This window comes from Symphalangus syndactylus, chromosome 13 (assembly GCF_028878055.3).
Source record: "Symphalangus syndactylus isolate Jambi chromosome 13, NHGRI_mSymSyn1-v2.1_pri, whole genome shotgun sequence".
NCBI classification, from domain to species: Eukaryota; Metazoa; Chordata; class Mammalia; order Primates; family Hylobatidae; genus Symphalangus; species Symphalangus syndactylus.
In genome coordinates this window covers 101651618-101672630 of record NC_072435.2, presented here as the reverse complement: position 1 = coordinate 101672630, position 21013 = coordinate 101651618, and the positions used below count along the sequence as shown (strand labels likewise).

Sequence of the window (21013 nt, the reverse complement as noted above, 5' to 3'; positions counted from 1 at the left end):
TCCCCTGCCTTCCTAGAATTGGATATTGGGCCCCATTGGCACTATTAATCCTGGCAGGCACGGATGGGTCTTGTCAAGGCTTCTGCATCCCCTCTTCTGCAGGTGGCTTCTACACTTTCTTACCATTTCTTCTGCCTTCTGTGGAGTCCACTTCTGGCAGTGGGTGGCCTCGTTGGCTGTGGTTTTCTTCGGGCATGCCAGCCAACATCCAGAAAGAGTTTTGGTTCAAGAAAAGACAGTGAGTGAACAAAAAAGCCTTTTGTTGTGCAAACCAGGAACTGCACTGAATCAACTTGGACCAATTTATTGACAGGGAGATGCCAGTTTAAATTTCTCATCTTCACTGCTCTGGGCTTTCAGATTCAGGAGATCAGAGGACGATTTAGTGAAGCCGTGAGCCCACGAGGTGTTTGAAATTGACTTCTAGGGAGGAAAGTTTTGAAGAACGAATCTTGTGTTGACTAAGTGACTCAATTGGTTTGCAGACAGTCCTTTCAAAGGAAAGATCACTTCATTTTTGAAGTGATAAGCTACTTTCTGTGAGGATTGTACTGACCTTTAATAAAAGAGCACCCTTGAGGAGTGGAAAGGTACTTTGGTCCGAGATTTTGGGAAAATGACAAAAATGCTGCTGCTTAGGGAGGCAATGCTGTGGAAGAAATGACAGCACCCTGGATGTCACCTAGGAGACGGAGCTGATAGAAGGCAAAGGTGTGGAGAGAATTCTCATGGGGCCACTCCTAGGCCCTGGGCCTTTTTTATTAAAATCAACAGATGGGCTGGATGCAGAGGCTCACACCTGTAATCCCAGCACTTTGGGAGGCCGAGGTGGGTGGATGGCTCAAGTTCAGGAGTTTGAGACCAGCCTGGGCAACATGGCGAAACCCTGTCTCTACCAAGAAAAAAAAAATTACAAAGATTAGCCAGGAGTGGTGGCACGTGCCTGTAGTCCCAGCTACTTGGGAGACTGAGGCAGGAGGATCACTTAAGCCTGGGAGGCGGAGGTTGCAGTGAGCTGAGATCTTGCCACTGCACTCCCACCTGTGTGACAGAGCAAGACCCTGTCTCAACAAACAAACAAACAAACAAACAAACCAAAAAATTCAACAAAGGACTCTTCCTCCCTGGAGGTTACAGAAAGAAATTCTCCCTTTTTAAAAACTGACCCTTCCTGGGGCATCCTGTAAATTGGTCCTCATCCTCTCTGCTTTCCAGGCCTCTTTCTTCCAAAACAGCCCAGTATATTCGGCTGTCACGTGGCCAGTGGATGCTTAAAATCCCAGGATCTCCTCACTGATCAGTGTTTCCCTCAGACCAGAGCACTGTTTTTATAATACACATTTTCTCAAGTTCTACAAGTTGTGTTATTAACCTCGAGAGCTGCAGGAGGCAATCTCTGGGAGCTGGGTCATTAGCCTGGCTGTGAAAGCCAGATGATCAGAGGGCAGAATGGGACTGTCAAACTGAACATCTGATGAAATTCAGGAGTAATGTGGAGAAGTAGTTGTTGCTATAGCAACCAATCCCTACTATCCTTTGAAATGGAAAATAAACAGCAAACAAGAAAAATAATTTAAGTTGGTGTCTGGGAAGAAGGAAGGCCTGCCAGTGGAACAGTCGAAGAAAAAGGAGAGTTTGGGTATTTTAGGATATGTTGAAACAATGGTGAAACTATCTCAAAAGCAAAACCTGAGTCATTTTGGGTGGTTCAGTTCCATGCCTGCTTTTTCTAGAAATCTTTTCAGGTCCCTTCTGGCTGACCTCACTGATCTTTTTGACTGTCCAGGTACTTAAAGTCTGTACTGTACAGGTTAGCTCTTGAATTATTTTTTAAGTACTGGTCATTTCCAACTCGAAAGCAACTCCTTGGGGTTAATGACTGTGCCTTCTCCTCTTTTGTATTCCCTTTAACACGTACCAAAATGCTCAGATAAATGCCTCAAATAGGCTGATAATAAAGCCATTTCAGAAAAATCGGTGAGGTTGGCTCCATTTAATGAAGGAGAACCTTTACTGGATGTAATGCAAAAAGCAGAACTGGATGATGGAGGAAGGGGGTGGAGAGTCGTGGCAAGAACATGCGCTTTTGAGTTGCACAAATTTGCCATCCAATCTTACTGGGTGTCTACCCAACAAAAATGCATACAGATATGCATCAAAAGACATGCACAAGGATATCCACAGTAATACTATTCATAACAACCCTCAACTGGAAACAGCCCAAATGTCTATCAACAGTAGAATGGATAAATAAACCACGTGATACATTCACATAATGGAGTACTCTAGAGCAGTGAGAATGAACGATCTTTGACGACATTGAGCAACGTAGATTATTCTCACAAACATGTTGAATTAACGACAAAAGAAAGTATACTACATGATTCCATTTTTTTTTTTTTGAGACAGAGTCTTGCTCTGTCACCAGGCTGGCTCACTGCAACCTCCTTCTTCTGGGTTCAAGCGATTCTTGTCCCTCAACCTCCTGAGTAGCTGGGATTACAGGTGCCCACTACCACGCCCAGCTAATTTTTTGTATATTTAGTAGAGACGGGGTTTCACCATGTTGACCAGGCTGGTCTCGGTCTCCTGACATCGTGATCCACCTGCCTCGGCCTCCCAAAGTGCTGGGATTACAGGCATGAGCCACCGCACCCGGCTATGACTCCATTTTTTAGAACTTCAAAACTCACCTATGATTTTGGTTCATTTTCCTCATATTCATGGTATTGGTGTATCTGTATCCTTGGGGAGATGATTAATGACAGAAAGAGGACATGGCAGGGGTGCTCGCAGGGGGCTGGCAATATTGTTTCTTGATGTGAGTGCTGGTGCCCTATTTATTTATTTATTTATTTTATTTTTTGTTTTAGAGATAAGGTCTCGCTATGTTGACCAGGTTGGTCTCAAACTCCCAGCCTCAAGCAATCCTCCCATCTCAGCCTTCCAAAGTGCTGAGATTACAGGTGTGAGCCACCATGCCTGGCTTGGTTCCCTATTTATAAAGTAGGGATAATATGGATCCCTATCTCATAAGATTGTTGTGAGTAATAAATATTTTAATCCATGACATGTAGTAACTGTTCAATAAATGTTAACTATTCTTATTACAAGCTTTCTAGGGAAGGAGAGATCCCTGTCTGGGAAGTCTCCTGGAGAAAATTGAGCCCCGAACAATTTCATAGGTCCAGGATCCTGGATGCTGTCCTGTGCCTTGCTCCTGTCTCTTGGATTGTTCTCGGCGATGTTTGGTTGCCTGTGTGACTCACCTGCAGCTCCTTGTGGGCCTTCAAGGTCTTGTGTTTTATTCATCGCCCTCTTCTTTCTCTCCTCCTAGTCCCTGGCCCTGCCAGCTGCTGGTGGTTCTGTTTCTGCTCTGTTCCCTTCCTCATGCTGACCTTTCTACCTGGCCTGCCTTTCCTTCCCCTCCAAACTGGGAAAAGTCTTCTTTCAGTATCCCCAGTGCCATCTGCATAGTAGGTGCTTTCTGCTGTGCTAAAAACTAGGCTCTGCACCACCTGGCCATGGCCCCAGTGCTGTGGGCTGACTCAGGCTGAGCTAAGTTTCTATTCAGGGATTTAATTTTCCTGGTAGGCCTGGCATGTCAAGGGCCATAGTTTTCCTTACCATTCTGGAGCCACCGGGCTTCTGGGTAAAACTGTCTGGCCAAGAGACACAGGCTTTCATTTTTCAGAAAGGAAACCCTTCCCAACTGGTGGAAAATAAGCTTTTGCTTAGTGACTAATAACATAAACACAGACAAGATTTCTGGGCTTATAAATAACCAGTTGTAAAAGTGCCCAAGGGAAGCAGCCTTTTTTTGCTAGAAGAATGGCCAAGAGTATCCCTGTCACCTTGTAGATAGTGACCTTAAGCACGGGCAAAGGAGCGTTGGGCCAATGGTGCGGAAGCTGCTCATTCTTCAGTATTAATTCCCAAGGCCTTGCTCTTATACATTATAAATCCTGGAGTCTTCTGGAAAAATAACACCCGATCTCTAAAGTCCTTTCCTGCTCGAAAATCCTGTGATTCTGCGGCAGCCACAACATGTTTTAAAGAGCGATGCCAGCAGGCAGAGGAAAGTCTTAGGGTTTTGTTTTGCTAGAGCTGCCTAAGTGGCTGATGAAGTAATTATGAGAACAGCTTTCATTTGTTGAGCACTGGCCGAGGCACCGTGCTGAGGGCGATAGACCTGTGAGGAAATTACTAGTCTCATTGGACTGATGAGGAGGCCGAGGGTCAGAGGGATTGATATATATTAGTAGTAATGGAATGGCTGAGAGCTTGGGGGCAGCAGTCAGACTGCTGGGCCCAGTGCTGGCTGGGCCTCGTACTCTTTGTAGTTACAGGAATTATTATTCACCTTGTCCCCAGGTGTTCTCATCTATAAAATGGGGATCCTCGTAGTACCGAATCCTTATGATGTAATTCATGCAGAATGCTTATTAGCATGGTGCCTGCACATGGTAAGCCTACAGCAAATTTTGCTGTTATTAAGAAAGGCTTCAAGAAGCTTCATCTGTAACAGCCCTGGCCTCCTCGATGAAACACTGAGGCTTGAAGTCTAGAAATCTTGTTTGCTCTCAATTAATTTAAGGTGACAGTCAGGGCCTTGATCGTGAGACTTGGGCTTCTCCCTATGGAGGACTGAGGGATGGTGTCCCAGAGCCAGGCCTGGCCGCTCGGACAGTTCTCTGACCAGACTGCTCACTGGCCCTGCCTGAGAGAATGAGGGGCCAGTTTTATCCCTCGGGTATCATCTCATTCATCCAGTGTTTCCCAAACTGGATCCATATGAGTTCTCCTGGATGCCAATAGGAGGATTGAAATGGCCCAATCAACTGGCAGAACTGAGTTAAGGAAATCAGGCTCTCCGAGGACCATCAAGTATTAATGTTTGGCTTGGGTTTGACCATGGAATTTTCTCTTCTTCAAGATAGTTTGCAGAGTGAGTACTCCATGGAATATGCATTTGGAACTATTTCTTCACCCCTCCAAATGCAGTCAGCAGGGAGGCAGGTGTGAAGGCTGGCAATCAGTAAGGATGGGGGTAAGGCGTGTCCTTGGAGGTGAGACAGGTGGACAGATCTGCGATATATTTTATTTTATTTTTGAGATGAAGTCTCACTCAGTTGCCCAGGCTGGGGTGCAGTGGTGCGATCTCGGCTCATTGCAACCTCCACCTCCTGGGTTCAAGCTATTGTCCTGCCTCAGCCTCCCCAGTAACTGGGATTACAGGCACCTGCCATCACACCCGGCTAATTTTTTATATTTTTGGTAGAGATGGGGTTTCACCATGTTGGCCAGTCTGGTAACTTAAGGCCTCAAGTGATCCACCTGCTTCAGCCTCCCAAAGGGCTGGGATTACAGGTGTGAGCCACTGTGCCTGGCCAGACTCGGGATATATTGTAGAGACAGGATCAGTAGGACTGACTGATGGAAGCTGCTTAGTAAAATATTTGGTGTATTGGACTGTATTGAACCGAATTGTGTTTATGTCTCCTTGAAACCAAATCAGCCAGTTGGAGAGGGAAGAATCCAGCCACTGAAACAGCCCTTCTGTCTGTGTGAGGCAAGTGGCCCACACCTCCCGACTGTCGCTGAAGGGCCAGAGGCTTTGGCTCCCTTAAAGACGTGCCAGACTCTTTGGGGTGTGAGGCTTCTTGTTTATTTACCTGTCAAAGTACTTTCCTTCTTCCTACATCCCTCCTTTTTAAAATTAGAAAACCCGCTGCCCTCTTCAGGGCCTATCACTCTTTCATTTTTGGGGCCTGAGCCATGCATCCTGAGGCAGTCGGGGTGTTTCCAGTTTCCAAGGTTTATTGTTAATGAAAAGTGCACAACAGGCTGAAGTCCCTGGCAGGAGCCAAAGCTGCGGGGTACACCGAGGCCAGCAGACGCTGGAGCAGCCAATTTTATCTGGATGTTCTCTCCTCCTTCTCCTCCCTACCCTCCTCCTTCCCCTTTCATTTTATCAGGGAGGTTTGGCTGGACTTGAAGGAGCCAAAAAGGAACTGGAGGAGTCTGAGCTTCTAGCAGCCAGCAACAAGGTATGGGAGGACAGGGGACCCAGGCCTAGGGTAGGTTCCAGGTCAACTCAGTTCTTCACTGAATGTGTGTCTGCCTTGGTGCTAGATTCTGGGGATGAGTTAGTATTGATAGCAACAATAATAGCTAACATTATTGAGTGTATGCTGTAAGGGGAAGGCCTTGTAAACACTGAACATACCTGGTATCAATAAGTCCTCCCAGCAGTTCTAAGTACTTGCTAATATTATTCACGTTTTATAGTTGACTAAACTGAGGCCCAGAGAGGGCAAGCAACATCCCTAGAATCACACAGCCCTAGGAGTATCTCATTTCAACACTATAGTTTTTAGCTCTGTCCGTCTAGGCAGAGGACATGGATATGTAAATCAGGAAATAAACCCGCACAGTTTGCACGTGCTGTGAGGCAAGTATTGACTAGTGCAGTGGGAGGGGTGCTGTGGAAACCACATATGAGCACAGTCTTGGCTAATGAATTAGGGTGCTGGGCATAGGGGGCCTGATGGAAATGTTAGAAAAGTGGATGAGATGGAGGGAGGTAGGCAGGGGACCTTCAGGGAGGGTCTTGGGTACCCTGCAAAGGTTTTTGTACTATATCCCTCAAGAGTGATGATGGATTTCAAAACAAATGTTGCTTATTTTATCCTTGCTCAGAGGACATCTTATGTGAAAGTCCAAAGTATGAAACAGGTGGCAATGGAGTGGCTTTGGACAGCCTGTCATTTGTGGCCTCCCTTCTCCCTGACTCCGTGCATGGGTCCCTGGCCATGTGCCTGGAACCCTGACTTTGAACATCACGGCTAGAGAGCATCAGCACTGGGGAGAAAGAAGCATTTACAAGCATTTGGGAAGACTGTTTCCTTGGTGGTGTGGAGGTTGAGTGAGAAGGGGCTGGACCTGGTGGCAGGGAACTGGCTTGAGATCATAGTAGCAGCAGCCCTGCAGCCTGTGGCGTTAGTTCCCCATCCATGCTGGGGACTGGAGCCCTGCTGATTCCAGCCAGCTCTTTGGGAGGCCGTCTCATCTAGTAGTTCTGCACTTGATCTTTGAAGCCAAACTGCCTGACTGCAGGCTGTGCCAGTTTCTTAACCTCCCTAGGCCTCAGTGTTTTCATCTTTCAAATGGTAAAATTACAGATATTTCCCTGATCATTTGTTGTAGGGTTTAAATGAGTCAGTACATGTGAGGTACTTAGAACCTTACACACAAACTTGGTGCATAGTAAGTGCTATATTGTTATTTATTATTAATGTTCAAAAATGCCTTTATGTAGTTTGAGTTGACTCATTTAATAAATATTAGCTGAGCTCCTACTATGTTACCATGTGCCAAATACTGTTCTGGGTGCCGAGGATACACCAGTGAGTGAAACAGGACAACCCCCTTTTACATTCGACTGGGGGAGACAGAATAAATAAATACATGAAATGGGTGTGTAGTAGGGCTGAGAGGGGCCCATGGGATCGTGCACGACTTGGTGGGCCACATTAAAAGCTTTGGGTTTTATTTGCCTGAGATGAGAAGTTATAAAGATATGACAACATTGAGCACCCATTTTGGGGTCAGAGTAGCTCTGTCAGGGCCGGGTACCTGGTCTGTATCCAATGGGTAATAAATTATTGGTTGTGTTTGTTGTTACCCATCATCCTGTCTACAGGAAAGCCGTTCTGGGAGAGGGTGTGAGAAATGATCTTGACAAGGAGAGTGGGGTCCTCAGAAAAGGGATGCACATTTCCCTTAGCATGGCAAAGGCGTGTCCAGGAACAATGGTGGTGACACACACCACTTCCCACCTGGCGGGGCAGCACGCCCCATGCCTCGTGATGCTGAATTGGCTGATTTGTGTTCTGACCCGTCAGTGGGTCCTCTGCCTGGCGACATCTCCGTTGTCCTCTCTCGCATTCTCTGCAGCATAAGTGAGCTTGTTGGCTAAACAGGGTGTTTGTGTGTTGCTGTTTTCCCTCTGCAGTGTTTGAGAACAAAGATAAGATTGTGATCATCATGGAATATGCCAGCAAAGGGGAGCTGTACGATTACATCAGTGAGCGGCGACGCCTCAGTGAGAGGGAGACCCGGCACTTCTTCCGGCAGATCGTCTCCGCCGTGCACTATTGTCACAAGGTATGGCTGCACCTGGCCCGCAGCTTTGGCCGTAGATGGTTTTTATGGCACTGCATGATTTTTTTTCCTATTATAAAAGTGATATCTGTTCATGGGAGCATGTGTGGAGAATTTATGAACTAGAAAGAAGAAAATTACCATCACCCACGATTCTGGAATCCAGGGATAATCTATTTTTGACATTTTTGCTTGTTTTCTTTCAGTCTTCTTCCTCCTCCTTCTCACAATTATTTTTTTATGTAAACTTTTAATTTTGAATAATTTTAGATTTACAGGAAAGTTTCAAAGGTAGTACAGAGAGTTCCTATCTATGCCTTACTTAGTTTACCCTAATATTAACATCTTACATTTCTGTGGTACATTTGTCAAAATGGAGACACCAATGATCTTTTTCTGTTCCAGCATCCAATCTAGGGTACCACAGTGGATTCATTTTTACATCGTTTGTGTCATGCTTTTTTACTTAATACTTTAATCTAAATGTTTTCCTATATTATTAAAAATTCTTTGTAATTCTTGATTGTTGGACATTGAGGCTGTTTCTAATTTCTGATTATTACAAATAGTGATCAGTGTCTTTATATATGAATATTTTCCTCTCATGTGAATAATTAAGAGAGATTCCAGAAGTAGAATTACTGGGAGAAATGTTCTTGAAACCTTTCTATGCTTTTGGTACCTTTTCTTGCATAGGTTACCAACATGCACGTACATCTTATTGCAGCACACCTCGATGGCATGTGCTCAGAAGATAGCCACAGCCAGGCTCATGCCTATAATCCAAGCTAGTTGGGAGGCTGAGGAGGGAGGATTGCTTGAGCCCGGGAGTTCAAGACCAGCCAGGGCAACAGAGCAAGATCCATCTTTAAAAATTTGTTTTAAAAGTAACCAGGCATGAGGTTGCACACCTGTAGTCCCAGCTGTTTGGGAGGCTGAGACAGGAGGATCCCTTGAGCACAGCAGTTTGGGGCTGTAGTGAGCTATGATGGTGCCACTGCTCTCCAGCCTGGATGACAAAGTGAGACCCCATCTCTATAATAATAATAATAATAAGAAGAATATAGTCACAGTAGAGCCACTCTTGGTTTCTAGAAAAGGCATAAAGTACACAGATAATTACAAGCCATGTCTCAGCCATTATTGTTATTAATCATTTTGGCCATGGTTTTGATCTCATTCAGACTTTCTCCAGATCTGTCACACCCTGAACAGTCATTTACTTTGAGGATAATGTGACTTGAGTCCAACAGGGCATCCAAAACAGAGTCAACTTCTTCATATAAATGATCGCAACATGGGGCCTCCTGGTTTGTTAAATATTGTGTTTAATTGAGAGTGGCTCTGTAAGTAATTAGAGAACAGTTACTCAAATCTAAAACCCTTAACCCATGTGAACATTATTTGACCTCTCTTTGTTGACTCAAAATGTGCTCATGATTTGAATCGTATAATATTTTGTATTTCCTCATGAGTTATCATTGTAAATCACCACTGAGATGATATTTTTGTTATTTGAAGTGTGTGAACACTTGGATTCTGTATGAATGAGGCTTTATTAGACTCATTCCATCTTATTATGAAAACCAGGAATGCAGCAATGTAAACCAAACCAAACTGCTCTTGATGTTTAAAATTAATGGAATCAGGTGCCTTGTAGTCCACATCTTTCTTCTAACAGACTTGGTTTTGTGCATTTCTGAATTCAGAAGGCCTCCTTGCAGGCTTGAATTAGAAAAAGATTAGTAGAAATACATGTTTTCATTTCTCCCTCTGAGCAGTGCTTTTGGAGATGTTAAGAATGGTCAAATGAAAAGGAAAATAAACAAGAAAGAACCACCCATAAACATGCCTGTTGGTTTGCTCAAAAGAGCAGCTTTGATTGCAGTTGTCGTTTATGCTGAATGATGTTCAGAATCATTCAATGTCCCCCGCTACTTGTCCACTCACCCCGAAATAGCCAGTTCTTTCGGGCCCACTGCTCTTCCCATGCCCACCCACCACCTAAAAAGATAATCGGGTCTTAAAAAAGAATGAAGAAGGCTAGTGTTTACTGCTGTGTAGACCGACAGCCTATTGGCTGATGACTGCTTTTCACGTTTCAGCTGGCTGGCTGATGGTCGTTGAAGTTCAGCCTCCAGCCTTGCCAGAGTTTGCCTGAATGGAAAGGTCAGGCAGGATGGCAGCCACCTGCTTTGGTCAGGCCAGTGGTCCCGGTCTCATTGGTCTGCTCTCATGCTTCACCTTTCACCCAGCCCTGAGTCCTGCTGAGCAGAGAGGGACTTTCTGAGTCTTCTCTCCAGGTTGCTTAGGAAATGTTATCCTCAGGACAGATCAAAATGGGTCGGAATAGATTGAGCCAGATGTCTTTCCAGCATTGGGTAGGCAGGCAGGCACACAGACAGACAGATGAGTAGTGCCTGTGAGCCCCACAAGTCTTGAGTCCCCGGCAGAGAAATCTGCTTCTTCCCTGGGAATCCCATCCAGACAGACATTGTTTGCCGCTGCCTGGGATGATATTGCTTTCACACAGTGGAATTACATTCCGACAAAGAATCCCCCTGCTGTTTTACAGGCTCTGGGGGAGAACAGATTCCAGTCATTTTTCCCTTAACCACACAGCAAGTGACTAATGCTCTCCTGTCGCTGGTCGGTCGCTGGCGGGGGAGCGTCAAGACAGTGAGAGCAGCCTGAAGGATGGAGGTGAAGACCACCGGGCTGGTGCATTTCTTTAATCTGCCAGACATTTCCCTTTGCGCACCCTCCTCCTTCCTCTTTCTCTCTTGTTCTCATCCCAGCCGTTCCCATTCAATTCCCTCTTTGTCTTCTCATTTCAGAACGGTGTGGTCCACCGGGACTTGAAGCTGGAAAATATACTGCTCGATGACAACTGCAATATTAAGGTAAAGCCCTTTCCGCATTGATTGATATGCAGGGCCTGGGTCTTGCAGCTGGATGGAGGCTTAACCTGCTCCAAGCCGCAGCCTGGAAATAAGGCAGCCACTTCCTACCTGGCAGGCCAGTGGGGAAGAGTCTCTTTGCTTGAGCTCTAAGTCCAGTTCAAACAATTAAATTCGACAAGCAGTTATTGACCTCCTACTATATGCTGGGCATTGTTCTTCCTCCCTGGGTAAGACGAGATGACTAAGATACAGTGTCTCTCCTCAGGAAGCTCATAGTCTAAAATCATCACCATAACAATACTTTCAGCAACCAATACATATTTCATATGTATTTTATATTTTTGCCTGATATCACTTGAGTTCAATCTTTACAACAACCCTACAAGGTAGGTACTGTTAGTTACATAATTTCACAGATAGGGAAACTGAGGCACAGAACAACTAAGTAATTTGCCCAAGGTAATGCAGTGGTAAAGAGTGGAGTTGGGATTTGAACCCATGTCTGTCTGATTTCACGAGCCCAAATTCAAGTTGCTTTGCTTGATTTGCTAGCAGGATCCTAAATTATTTTAGAGCTGGAACTCTTTTCCTGGATATTTCTTTGTCACGCTCCACCCTGTCTCCTACTTCTCCCTCTCTACCTTCCCACCCCTGAAACCAGCCGTGGACCTGGGAAGCTGACCAAAATGGGGATGGTGCTTGCTGTTGGGAAATAGCAAGTGCTGGAGTTTACTCGCACGGAGAGTATTATTGCTGGCTGCTGCTGGAGCTAGAGAAAGCTCTCCTGGCCCACAGGGTTCAAGTGCCTCCCGGGGAGCCCTCTGAATGTCCTTTTGACCACGTCTACAAAATAAGCAAATACGGTTTCAAAATAAACGGAGCTCGCTGCATGGGTTTCATTATGAAACAGCCTTAGTACTCCCGGCACCAGCAGGAGCCCTCCAATTGGCCGCTGGTGACGTTAGTGGCTTATCCCTGGTCCCTGGACAAAGCATGGGAATGATTTTTTTGTTGTCGCTGCTATCAGTGGAGGAGCGTATGATGAGACTTGTTTCCTTGCTTGGAAGGATGGAGTTGCTTTGGTGTTGGGATTCTCTGTACAGATCATGGCGGCAACTGTTAGTCACCATCATCCTTTGAGAGGCCTCTGGAAGCCATGACCCAGTGACCTCTTGCTCTTGCAGAGTGGTTGACTGTAGTCACATGTAGTCCATAGAATAAGCAGGAAATAGTTGGTCAAAGTAGTTCTCCACGGGAATAGGAAGTGGAACCTCAGGGTCTATTTCTGGCAAAGTGGTTGGATTATTCTAGAAGGAGCACTGGTTGTAGAGTTAGGAAATTCTGGGCTGTATGGCTTACTAGCTTCTTGACACTGGGAAAACCACTTAACCCTGTTTCCTCAACTGTAAAATGGGGTAACAGTACTACTCATAGGCCTGCTTAGAGTAGTGAATGAGACACTCTGTGTTTAGTTTTGTAAACTGCTAAGCACTCATGTCCAAATGAGTCAAAGTTAAAAGCAGTGGCTTTGGAGTTAGATATTGCAACCCTGCCGCTTAGTAATGGCAGGATTTGGGGTAAGTTTCTTGATGACTTAGGCTTTAGTTTCCTCATCTGTCAAGTAGGGATGCCGGTTCCTGTCTCTGCAGATTATTGTTTATTTGTTCATTTCTTTTTCAATGAGTATTTTCTGAACTGTTACTGTGTGCAATGCCCTGTGCCCAGTCCTGGGGAGTCAATAATAAATGTGAAGATTTTAGACAATACTACAATCAAAGCAATTCATGCTTAACTGTTACTATACTGGGAGCCTTCTTAAGTGGCTGGCCACAGGAGAGGGAATTGAACCGGAAGTCAGCTGCTCTGAAGGTGCCTACCTAGGTCCTGGGGAGTGGTGGTCAGGCCATGGCTGAAAAATTGGTCCTGGTTTGAGGGCCGCCACATTTTTCTAAGGGCTTGTGTCATCAACCTTATTGACTTCCTCTCCAGATTCTTCCTGCCACCTGCCCCCAGAGCTCAAAACTAAATGTCGTCTTTACAAGGCCTGGAATGTGAGCCTCTTGCCTAGGGGTTGGGTTCTATGGTGCAGTGTGACCTCTTGGTCCCATGATGTATTCCCGGAAGTGATAAGACACATAGCTTTCTATGAAATCATAGAATTCCCTAATGGAGGAACAGAATGATTAGAATTCTGAAAGCAATTGTGCAGGGCAACAGTGAGGCAGGAGCCCAGGAGAATGGCTTCATTTGTGTAAGCAAAAGGGCAATGATGTTGGGCCTGACAGTTCCCCTGCACCAAGTTCTTCAGCCTAGGGTCCCTGTGCATGATGGAGGGGAACAGCACACACACAAAACAGTATTATCAATTAAGGCTTAGGCATATACCTTTCCTTAAGAATTTCTAATCCTGGCATTTCCCAAGGTAAAGCACGGATGCGCATGCACACATACGTCCCAAAGAGAAACCAGATCTTCCCATTATCAACACTTTTAAATTCCTTTCCTCTTTGTTCAAGGAATCCTTACTCAGATCTGAGAACCCTACATCTTTAAAGAACTTTGGGGGTCATTTTCCAACCCCTTGTTTTAATGATTAGACCCAGAAAGTCTAGAGAATAATGCCTACGATCACACAGTGCATCAGTCTAGACTAAATTACTGTGTCTTTGCATCCCCAGAGTGTAGACTAGTGCTTGGCACACAGTAGGTACTTCAAAATGGTTTGACTTTGGAATAAAGGAATGACGAGCCAGGATTAGAACTCATGTGTTTGACTTCCAGGCAAATTATCTTTTCATCATCTCCCATCCACTTGCAAGGTTTTAAAAAAATGTGATTCAGCTGGTCTTGATTTGTCTTCTGGTATATTCTCAACTCTTCCTGACTCAGCATTTTGCTGAAACATATTTAGAAAGGACCCTTGCTGACAAAGGCAGGCAGACACATGGCCACAAGCTGGCCTCTGTGCTCAAGAGAGCCCCTGCCATCCGTGTCTGGACCTGGGGGACCACGGACACAAGAGCCACCAACCAGCGGGACATGAGCAGCAAGGTCCTCTGTTGGAGCCCCCTCTGGTGCCTCTCTAAATGTGGATCCATTTTCCATGTTTCAAGGGTGGAGGACTTTGGCCTAGGAAGCCTATATAAATGCTACTGGTTTAAACTTGTCACATGTCGCTGCAGTGGTGGGGAGAGCCATGTAGCTCATTCCTCTCCCCTTCCCTGCCTGATGTTGATTTGCAGAGAGCACATCTGGCATTGGAAATTATTTCTCTGGCCACTGCGAGAGGGTGTGGCTTCTAAAAATATTCACACAGTCGGTCAGCAGAAAGAATGAGAGCAATGTGCTGCTTTGGGCTGCATTCCGTACTCTGGAAGCATGTCTACTAAAATAGACACCCAGAACAGCACTAATTTGCAATTAATACAAAACGGGCCAAATTCACAGCCCACTCTCTGGGAGAATGGAATGCTGACAATTCCCATAGAAGGCTCCTGTAAAAATGTCTTACAATGAGAAGAGGTCCAGGCACCAGGGTCAGCTGACCTCCTCCAAGAGGGCTGGGAATCTGGTGAGCTCCCAGGGCTCAGAGTAGAGGGGCATAGGGGAAATGGCCTGCTGCCCCTTATGACAATGGAAACGCAGCTGCTGTGGATAAGAAAAGAAGCTTTGAATGGCCAGGGCCAAGATGAGATAGAAACCTCTGAAGCTTAACAAGACCAAGTGGGGCAGCTGAGAGTCAGCCTCTGGGCTTTGATGATATGAATGGGAGAGCTCTGTGTTCATGCATGAATTAATCAATTCATGTGTTGTGTGTATATATCCATGCATACCTGCATTTGCTCATCCATTCCTGCATTTATTCACTGAGGAATTGAACATCTTTTCTGGGCAATATTTATTTGATCAGAAATATTCATTAAGGTCCTACTGTGTACTTGGCCCTGTGCTGGGGATTTAACAGTGAACTAGATGGCCAAATTTCTGTCTTGGAACTCAGGATCTAGCAGTTGTTAAACTAGCAGTGATAATGAGCCATGAGGAGGATACAGAAGTCAGTGAAGAAGAGAAGGTACCTGCTCTAGTGAGCTTAAAATTCCAGTTGGAGACACAGCAGTAAACAAATAAACACATAATGTGATTGGCTGGTAGTGAAGAAAATCCATGCAGGATGAGAATGAAGAATAGAGTTACTGTTTTAGCTAGAGTGGTCAGGGAAGGCCCCTGGTATAGGACTTGAATTCCTGTCATCCACCAAGCTCTCTCTGGCTTCTTGACCTTGGCACACATGGTTCACACTGTCTGGAATGCTCTGCTCATTCCTTTTTGCCCGCTCCTTCTTTGGGGTCTCTGCTTGAATGCCTCTTCTTCCAGGAAGCCTTCCCTGATCCTCCTCCCTTGGCAGGGCCAGATGGCCCTGTGTAATGTATTCTGGAAGTGCTGAGCAGGAAGCAGTGGGTCTGTCTGGCTGGATGGACCAGAAAGCTTTCATGGAGGAAGAGGGATTGAACTGGGTTTTGAGGGATGGGTAGGAGTTTGATAGTAAGGAACATGATGATGGCTTTTCAAGAGGAAGAAACAGCAAGCACAGGAACACAGCATGACGACTAGAAAAGGAAAGTAATGCTTACTGAGCCCCTGCTAGAAGCTAGAGCCCCATGCCAGACCTTCCACACCTATTTCATTTGGTCCTCAGAATGTCTCCACCGGGGTGGGTGTGATTACATCATTTTACAGACGAGGAAGCTCTTGCAGCTAATAAGTGATGGGACTGGCTACAAACCTATGGCTATTTGACTCTAAAGACCAGACACCTGATGAATTCTACCCTCTACTCTTACTATCCAAATTTGCCCTACCTCTAAGAGCACATCAAATGAGGGCACTGTTTGGTCCATGCTTTGGTCAGCCTTACCTTGTCTGCAGGCAAGCTTGCAGACAGCTATCCCTGTGAGAGACTCTCCAAGTGCTAATGGTGGCTGATGGCCAGGCTGAGTCATGGTGGCCAGAGTAGCCATGCGGGGATGCCAGGGCTGTGTGCTGTGAGCTGGCACTGGCTGCTCATTAGCATCCATGGGAGCTGCTGCTTGGACGCGCCCTCTTTTAAGAGCCTCCTCACATTGTTCCTGGTGGGAATTTCTTTTCTTTTAAGAGAGGCAGCATGAGCTTAGATCCTCTGAAGACAGAAGCCGACCCCACTCTCACTTCTGCTCCTTGTTCCACTCCCTGCCTTCACTTCCTGGTAACTCAGGAGTGAGGCTGTCTTGAGTGACGCCACAGTGATCAACTCCAAGGCCGGAAAGGAGTTACGGAGTGTACCTTCCTGGATGGAATTGCTGTCTTCCCGAAGAGTTACGCAGAAAGTGCATTTCCTCGTCAGCCACCTGACAGCAATAACTCCCCTTTATGTAGCACTTTACAGCTAAGGCAGCTGTTCACCAATGTCTCAGGCAAGCCACTTCACCACCCTGTGCCTCAGTTTTCTTATCTGCAAAATAAGGATAATTTTAGAATTCCACTATCTGCAATCTTCCAGATAGGGTGGTTGTGAGAATTTACTACATCAATATATGTAGCACTCACAGAACCGTGTCTGGCACATAGCAATGCTGCTACTGTTACTTTTATTTTTAGAGACAGGGTCTTGCTCTGTCGCATAGACTGGAGTGCAGTGGCACCATCGTAGCTCACAGCAGCCTTAAACTCCTGGCCCCAAGCAGTCCCCCTGCCTTAACCTTGAAAAACACTGGGATTGCAGGCATGAGCCACCACACCCGGCCTATTTTAATTCTTTTCTTGTTTAATCTGGCTTTGATGTTCACCGCCCCAAGTGATTGGCGGTATTGCAATTCCATTTTCCAACAAAGGAATCTGAGACTCAGAGAGGTTAAATAAAGTAGTCATAGCTAACATTTACTGAAGGCCTACTGTGTGCTAGGTAGGCATGGTGTAAGCACTTCCATGAAGCAGTTTATTTGGTTTGATACCAGCACTTCCAGGTAGGTGACATTATTATCATCAACCCCACTTTACAGATGAAGAAATGCAGGCTCTGAATGGCTAATGTGCAAGTGCGTATTATACACTGGGGCTCTTGTGAAAATGCAGTTTTAATGGATCTGGGGCAAGGCCTGAGTTCCTCAGGCTCTGAAATGTTCCCAGGTGATGCTAATGCTGCTGGTCCGTGGGCCAGATTGGAGTGGGGTGGGATTAACTAAAGTGCCTTGGGTTAGATGGTGGTTAAGAGGTGAGGCTGAGATTTGAACTCAAGTACTCAAACCCTGAATCCTTTCCTTTTCCCATCCTGTGATGCAGCTTCTCACTCTGAACATGCCTGTATTATAAATGAGTAATAAGATCTCCTGGCTCTTTAATGGGCAGTGGCTTTAATGCTTTTGGTTCCCTGTTTGCCTGGTCTAACAAACGACTGTTAAGTCGGCCAAACCATCAGCCTTACCATAATGGCTGTAATTTATAGCGTCAGCTGGTCCCAGGACTATTCCAGGAGCTTTACATACGTATTCTCTACTCTTCTTACCTATGTGAGGTGGGTTCTAGTCTGAGTTCCATTTTGCAGATGAGGAACTCGAGTGATTTGACAGGTCCCACCCATCACCTAGCAACGACAAAGCCACGGTTAGCCCCAGGTTCTCCTGGACCCAAAATGTCTGATCTGTGGAGTGCACCACACTTCCTCTTAAACACTGCAGATGACTGTTAGACCATCACTAATTATTATCATTGCCATCAGCATCCTTTCCTTATCAGTTAATGTCAGCAAGGTGACACTTCAGTTTTCACCAGATGAGCTCATTATAAACAGTGTTCTGGAGTTAATCCTTTTATGGTGGTAAAATATATGTAACATCAAACTTACCAGTTTTAGGTACACCGTTCAGTGGCATTAAGTATACTCATATTGTGTAAGCATTACCATCATCCATCTCTAGAATGTTTTCACCTTCCCCAGCTGAAACTCTGTCCCCACTGAACAGTAACTCCCCTTTCCCCCTCCTCCCAGCCACTGGCAACCTCCATTCTATTTTCCATCTCTGTGAATTCGACTACTCTAGGAACCTCATGTAGATGGAATCATGTATGTCCTTTTGTGTCTGGCTTATTTCACTTAGCATAACATCTTCAGGGTTCATCCGTGTTGTAGTGAGGTTAATCCTTTTGAAATGTGAATGAATAATTACTTCCTCATTTGTCTTTCTAACCCCAGTTTTCATGCAGTGGGGAACACCTCTGGAAAGGCTTGATAACAATAAAAACTCCAAATATTAAGGACCCGAGCCTTGAGTGCCAGGGCTTCTTTCGAGAACTGAGGCTGAACTGAAGAGCACAGGGCAGGGGCAGAAGGTGGTTCTGAATCAGTACGGGGCAGGGGAGCAGTCAAAACATCAAGCAAAAATGCCAGCTAGGTACCTTTCTCCAAAGCTTGCCTGCTAGTGTGTCAGCAAAATTCTGCAGCCCAGTTGCCTCCTTGCTGGAAAGTCATCCTCTCCATTTGCAGCTGATGTTCCGTTGGAGAAACTGTACGGCTTGGGAAGACCCATGTGCTCCTTCATGTACTTGCTGCCGTTCTTTGCAACCTTCAGCAAAACTTCTTATGCCCTGGAACCTTCAGCTGCTTCACTTTTAGAGTGAGGGGGCAGGATTAACATCTCTCGGGGCTCTTTCAGGTCAAAGTAATTCTGAGATGCGATTATTTTTGTTTTATGGTGTTTAAAATCAATATTTCTCAAATTTCAGTTTGTCGTCCTTTTCATGGGTTTTTGCCTTTCCGCAGTATCCTCACTGCTATTTTACTTAATATTTTTGTTGAGTTCAGGTCACTCTTTAAAGTTCTGTCTATTTGAAAAAGAAGCCCTAAATAATTACCTTAAGTGGAAAACCAGTATCACTTACCATGAATAGAAGATAAGCTCAAAACTAAGTATAATGGAAACCAAATAGCATTATGAAGTTCCAGCTTGACGTTGGTTGCTGCTGCACGCTAGGCCCGAGGCCTGTTCTCTTTGGTAAATACTAAAGAGATACTGAAGACACACCAGTGTCCAACTGAGACCTTCTTCTTGACTTAATCCAAAGAACTGAAGGTGAATCCAGAAAGGAATGAATTTTGCATTTTATTATTGAAAGTTATTTAATTCCATTATTATTTGGCATCTAAAATTTCTCTATTTCTTCACTGTCAAGAGTCCCTGGCATTGGGATAAACTCTGCTTCTAGTATAATGAAGGTAATTAACTCCCTGGATTTAAAGTTGGAAAGCAAATATATATATTGAGCTCCAACTCTGGGCCAATTACTGTTGTAAGGACTTTACATACTTTATGTCATTTAATCTCCACCATGACACAGTAGGGATAGACACTCTTCCTAACGCTATTTTACAGATAAGAAAACTGAAGCTTCAGAGAGGTTTCATAACCAGTGGCCATTTCCCCTCTTATCAATAGTTGATATAAGTTCCATATGGCATTAAATCTTAGAGCTGAAGCCTAAGTTTGAATGGCTCAAGATTTGAGAACGCTCTCTCTCTCTTTCTCTCTCTCTGTCTGTGTGTGTGTGTGTGTGTGTGTGTGTGTGTTAATACTGCTTTCCCATCGAAGTGCCAAGAACACAGGCTAATCTAGATTTCTATTAATCTTGTGTCAGTGGCAATGACAGTTTTACTGGGAGAGGCTGATAAACATCAGTCTGCGAGGATAGGAGTGGGCCATAACATAAACACACTTCTCCAGAACAGCTACAGAGCAAACGAGGCTGCCCAGACTCAGAGTGAAAACTCCTGGCATAAGTGTGTGCATGTGCAGTGGGTGCCTCTCACATGCACATGTATTTGGAAGCTCATATGGTGCCCCAGGCACTGCCAGGAGGGAAGAGAATGCATTTTCCTGTGTGTAGCCATTCCATGCCTCTTCTGATTGACAGGGCACACTTCATAAAGCTTCCAACCAACTTCCTGCAAGCAAGTCAGGGGCCTTGATAAGAAAATGGAATTCAGGGCAATGAAGTGCAGTCTGAGCCCGGAGAATGCATTTTCTGAGGCTGGTTGTACACCAGCTGCTTTCAATGACATTCCATTCATTCAGGGATGACTTTTACAAAATAGGCTGCTTCTAGGGGCTGTGACCACCACAGAGCCTCAGTGGTATTCAGGCTGGGCTGTCTCTGGGCATGCGAATCATGCAGCTCATTTCCAAGCCTCAAATGGAAATCAGCTTGGAGAATGACGGAAACCTACAGGGGCTCAGCTTGCAAGGCTGACTTAGAGTGCAGTGAAATATGCAGGTGACCCAGGGGCAGGGTGGCACTGTGGTTTGAAGCTTTAGAGACACGGGGGTTTATATTGCTGCATATTAGTTACTCATCTCCTTAAATGAGTAACCTCAACTCCTTAAACCTCAATTTCCTCATCTGTTAAATGAGTTTTTCAAAAAATTTGTGGTAAAGTGGACATAACATAAAACTGACTATTTTAACCTTTTTTAGGCATGAAATGCATTCACATTGCTGTGTAAACCAGGTTTTTGTTAAGATTAGATTAAAGAACGTAAAGTGTTTGGAGCAGTACCTGATAATTGGAAGTTGTTCAAAAAGTGGCAACTAAGTTTATTATTATTAATATTATTTTGCATTATATATTAATTATCTTGTGCTTTTCAAAATATAATGCCTGTTCCAGTGACAAGTGTTTCTTGGGTGTAGGCAGGTGCTAAGCAGTGGATGATACAAAGATAAGGGGAGGATGTGGAACCTGCCAACTGCCTCAGAAAACTCAGAGTCTGGTAGGGAAAGCAAATATATATATGTATATGTATGTATATATGTGTATATGTGTATATATGTACATATATGTACATATACATATATATGTAAAAGTGCTGTCATAAATGATAACACATAAAACACTTCAAGAAACCAAAGGAGAAGAG

The 21013-nt window shown here is 45.0% G+C and overlaps 1 protein-coding gene across 2 annotated transcripts in view; it reads left to right on the top strand.

The window, feature by feature from the left end:
* NUAK1 (NUAK family kinase 1) overlaps positions 1-21013 on the top strand; it is a 75638-nt gene that overhangs the window by 44011 nt on the left and 10614 nt on the right. For both annotated transcript variants that reach the window (XM_055236876.2, XM_055236877.1), the window contains 2 exons: positions 8018-8169; positions 11004-11069. In XM_055236876.2, coding sequence (XP_055092851.1) covers positions 8018-8169; positions 11004-11069 — 218 coding nt within the window. The remainder of the gene's footprint in view (positions 1-8017; positions 8170-11003; positions 11070-21013) is intronic.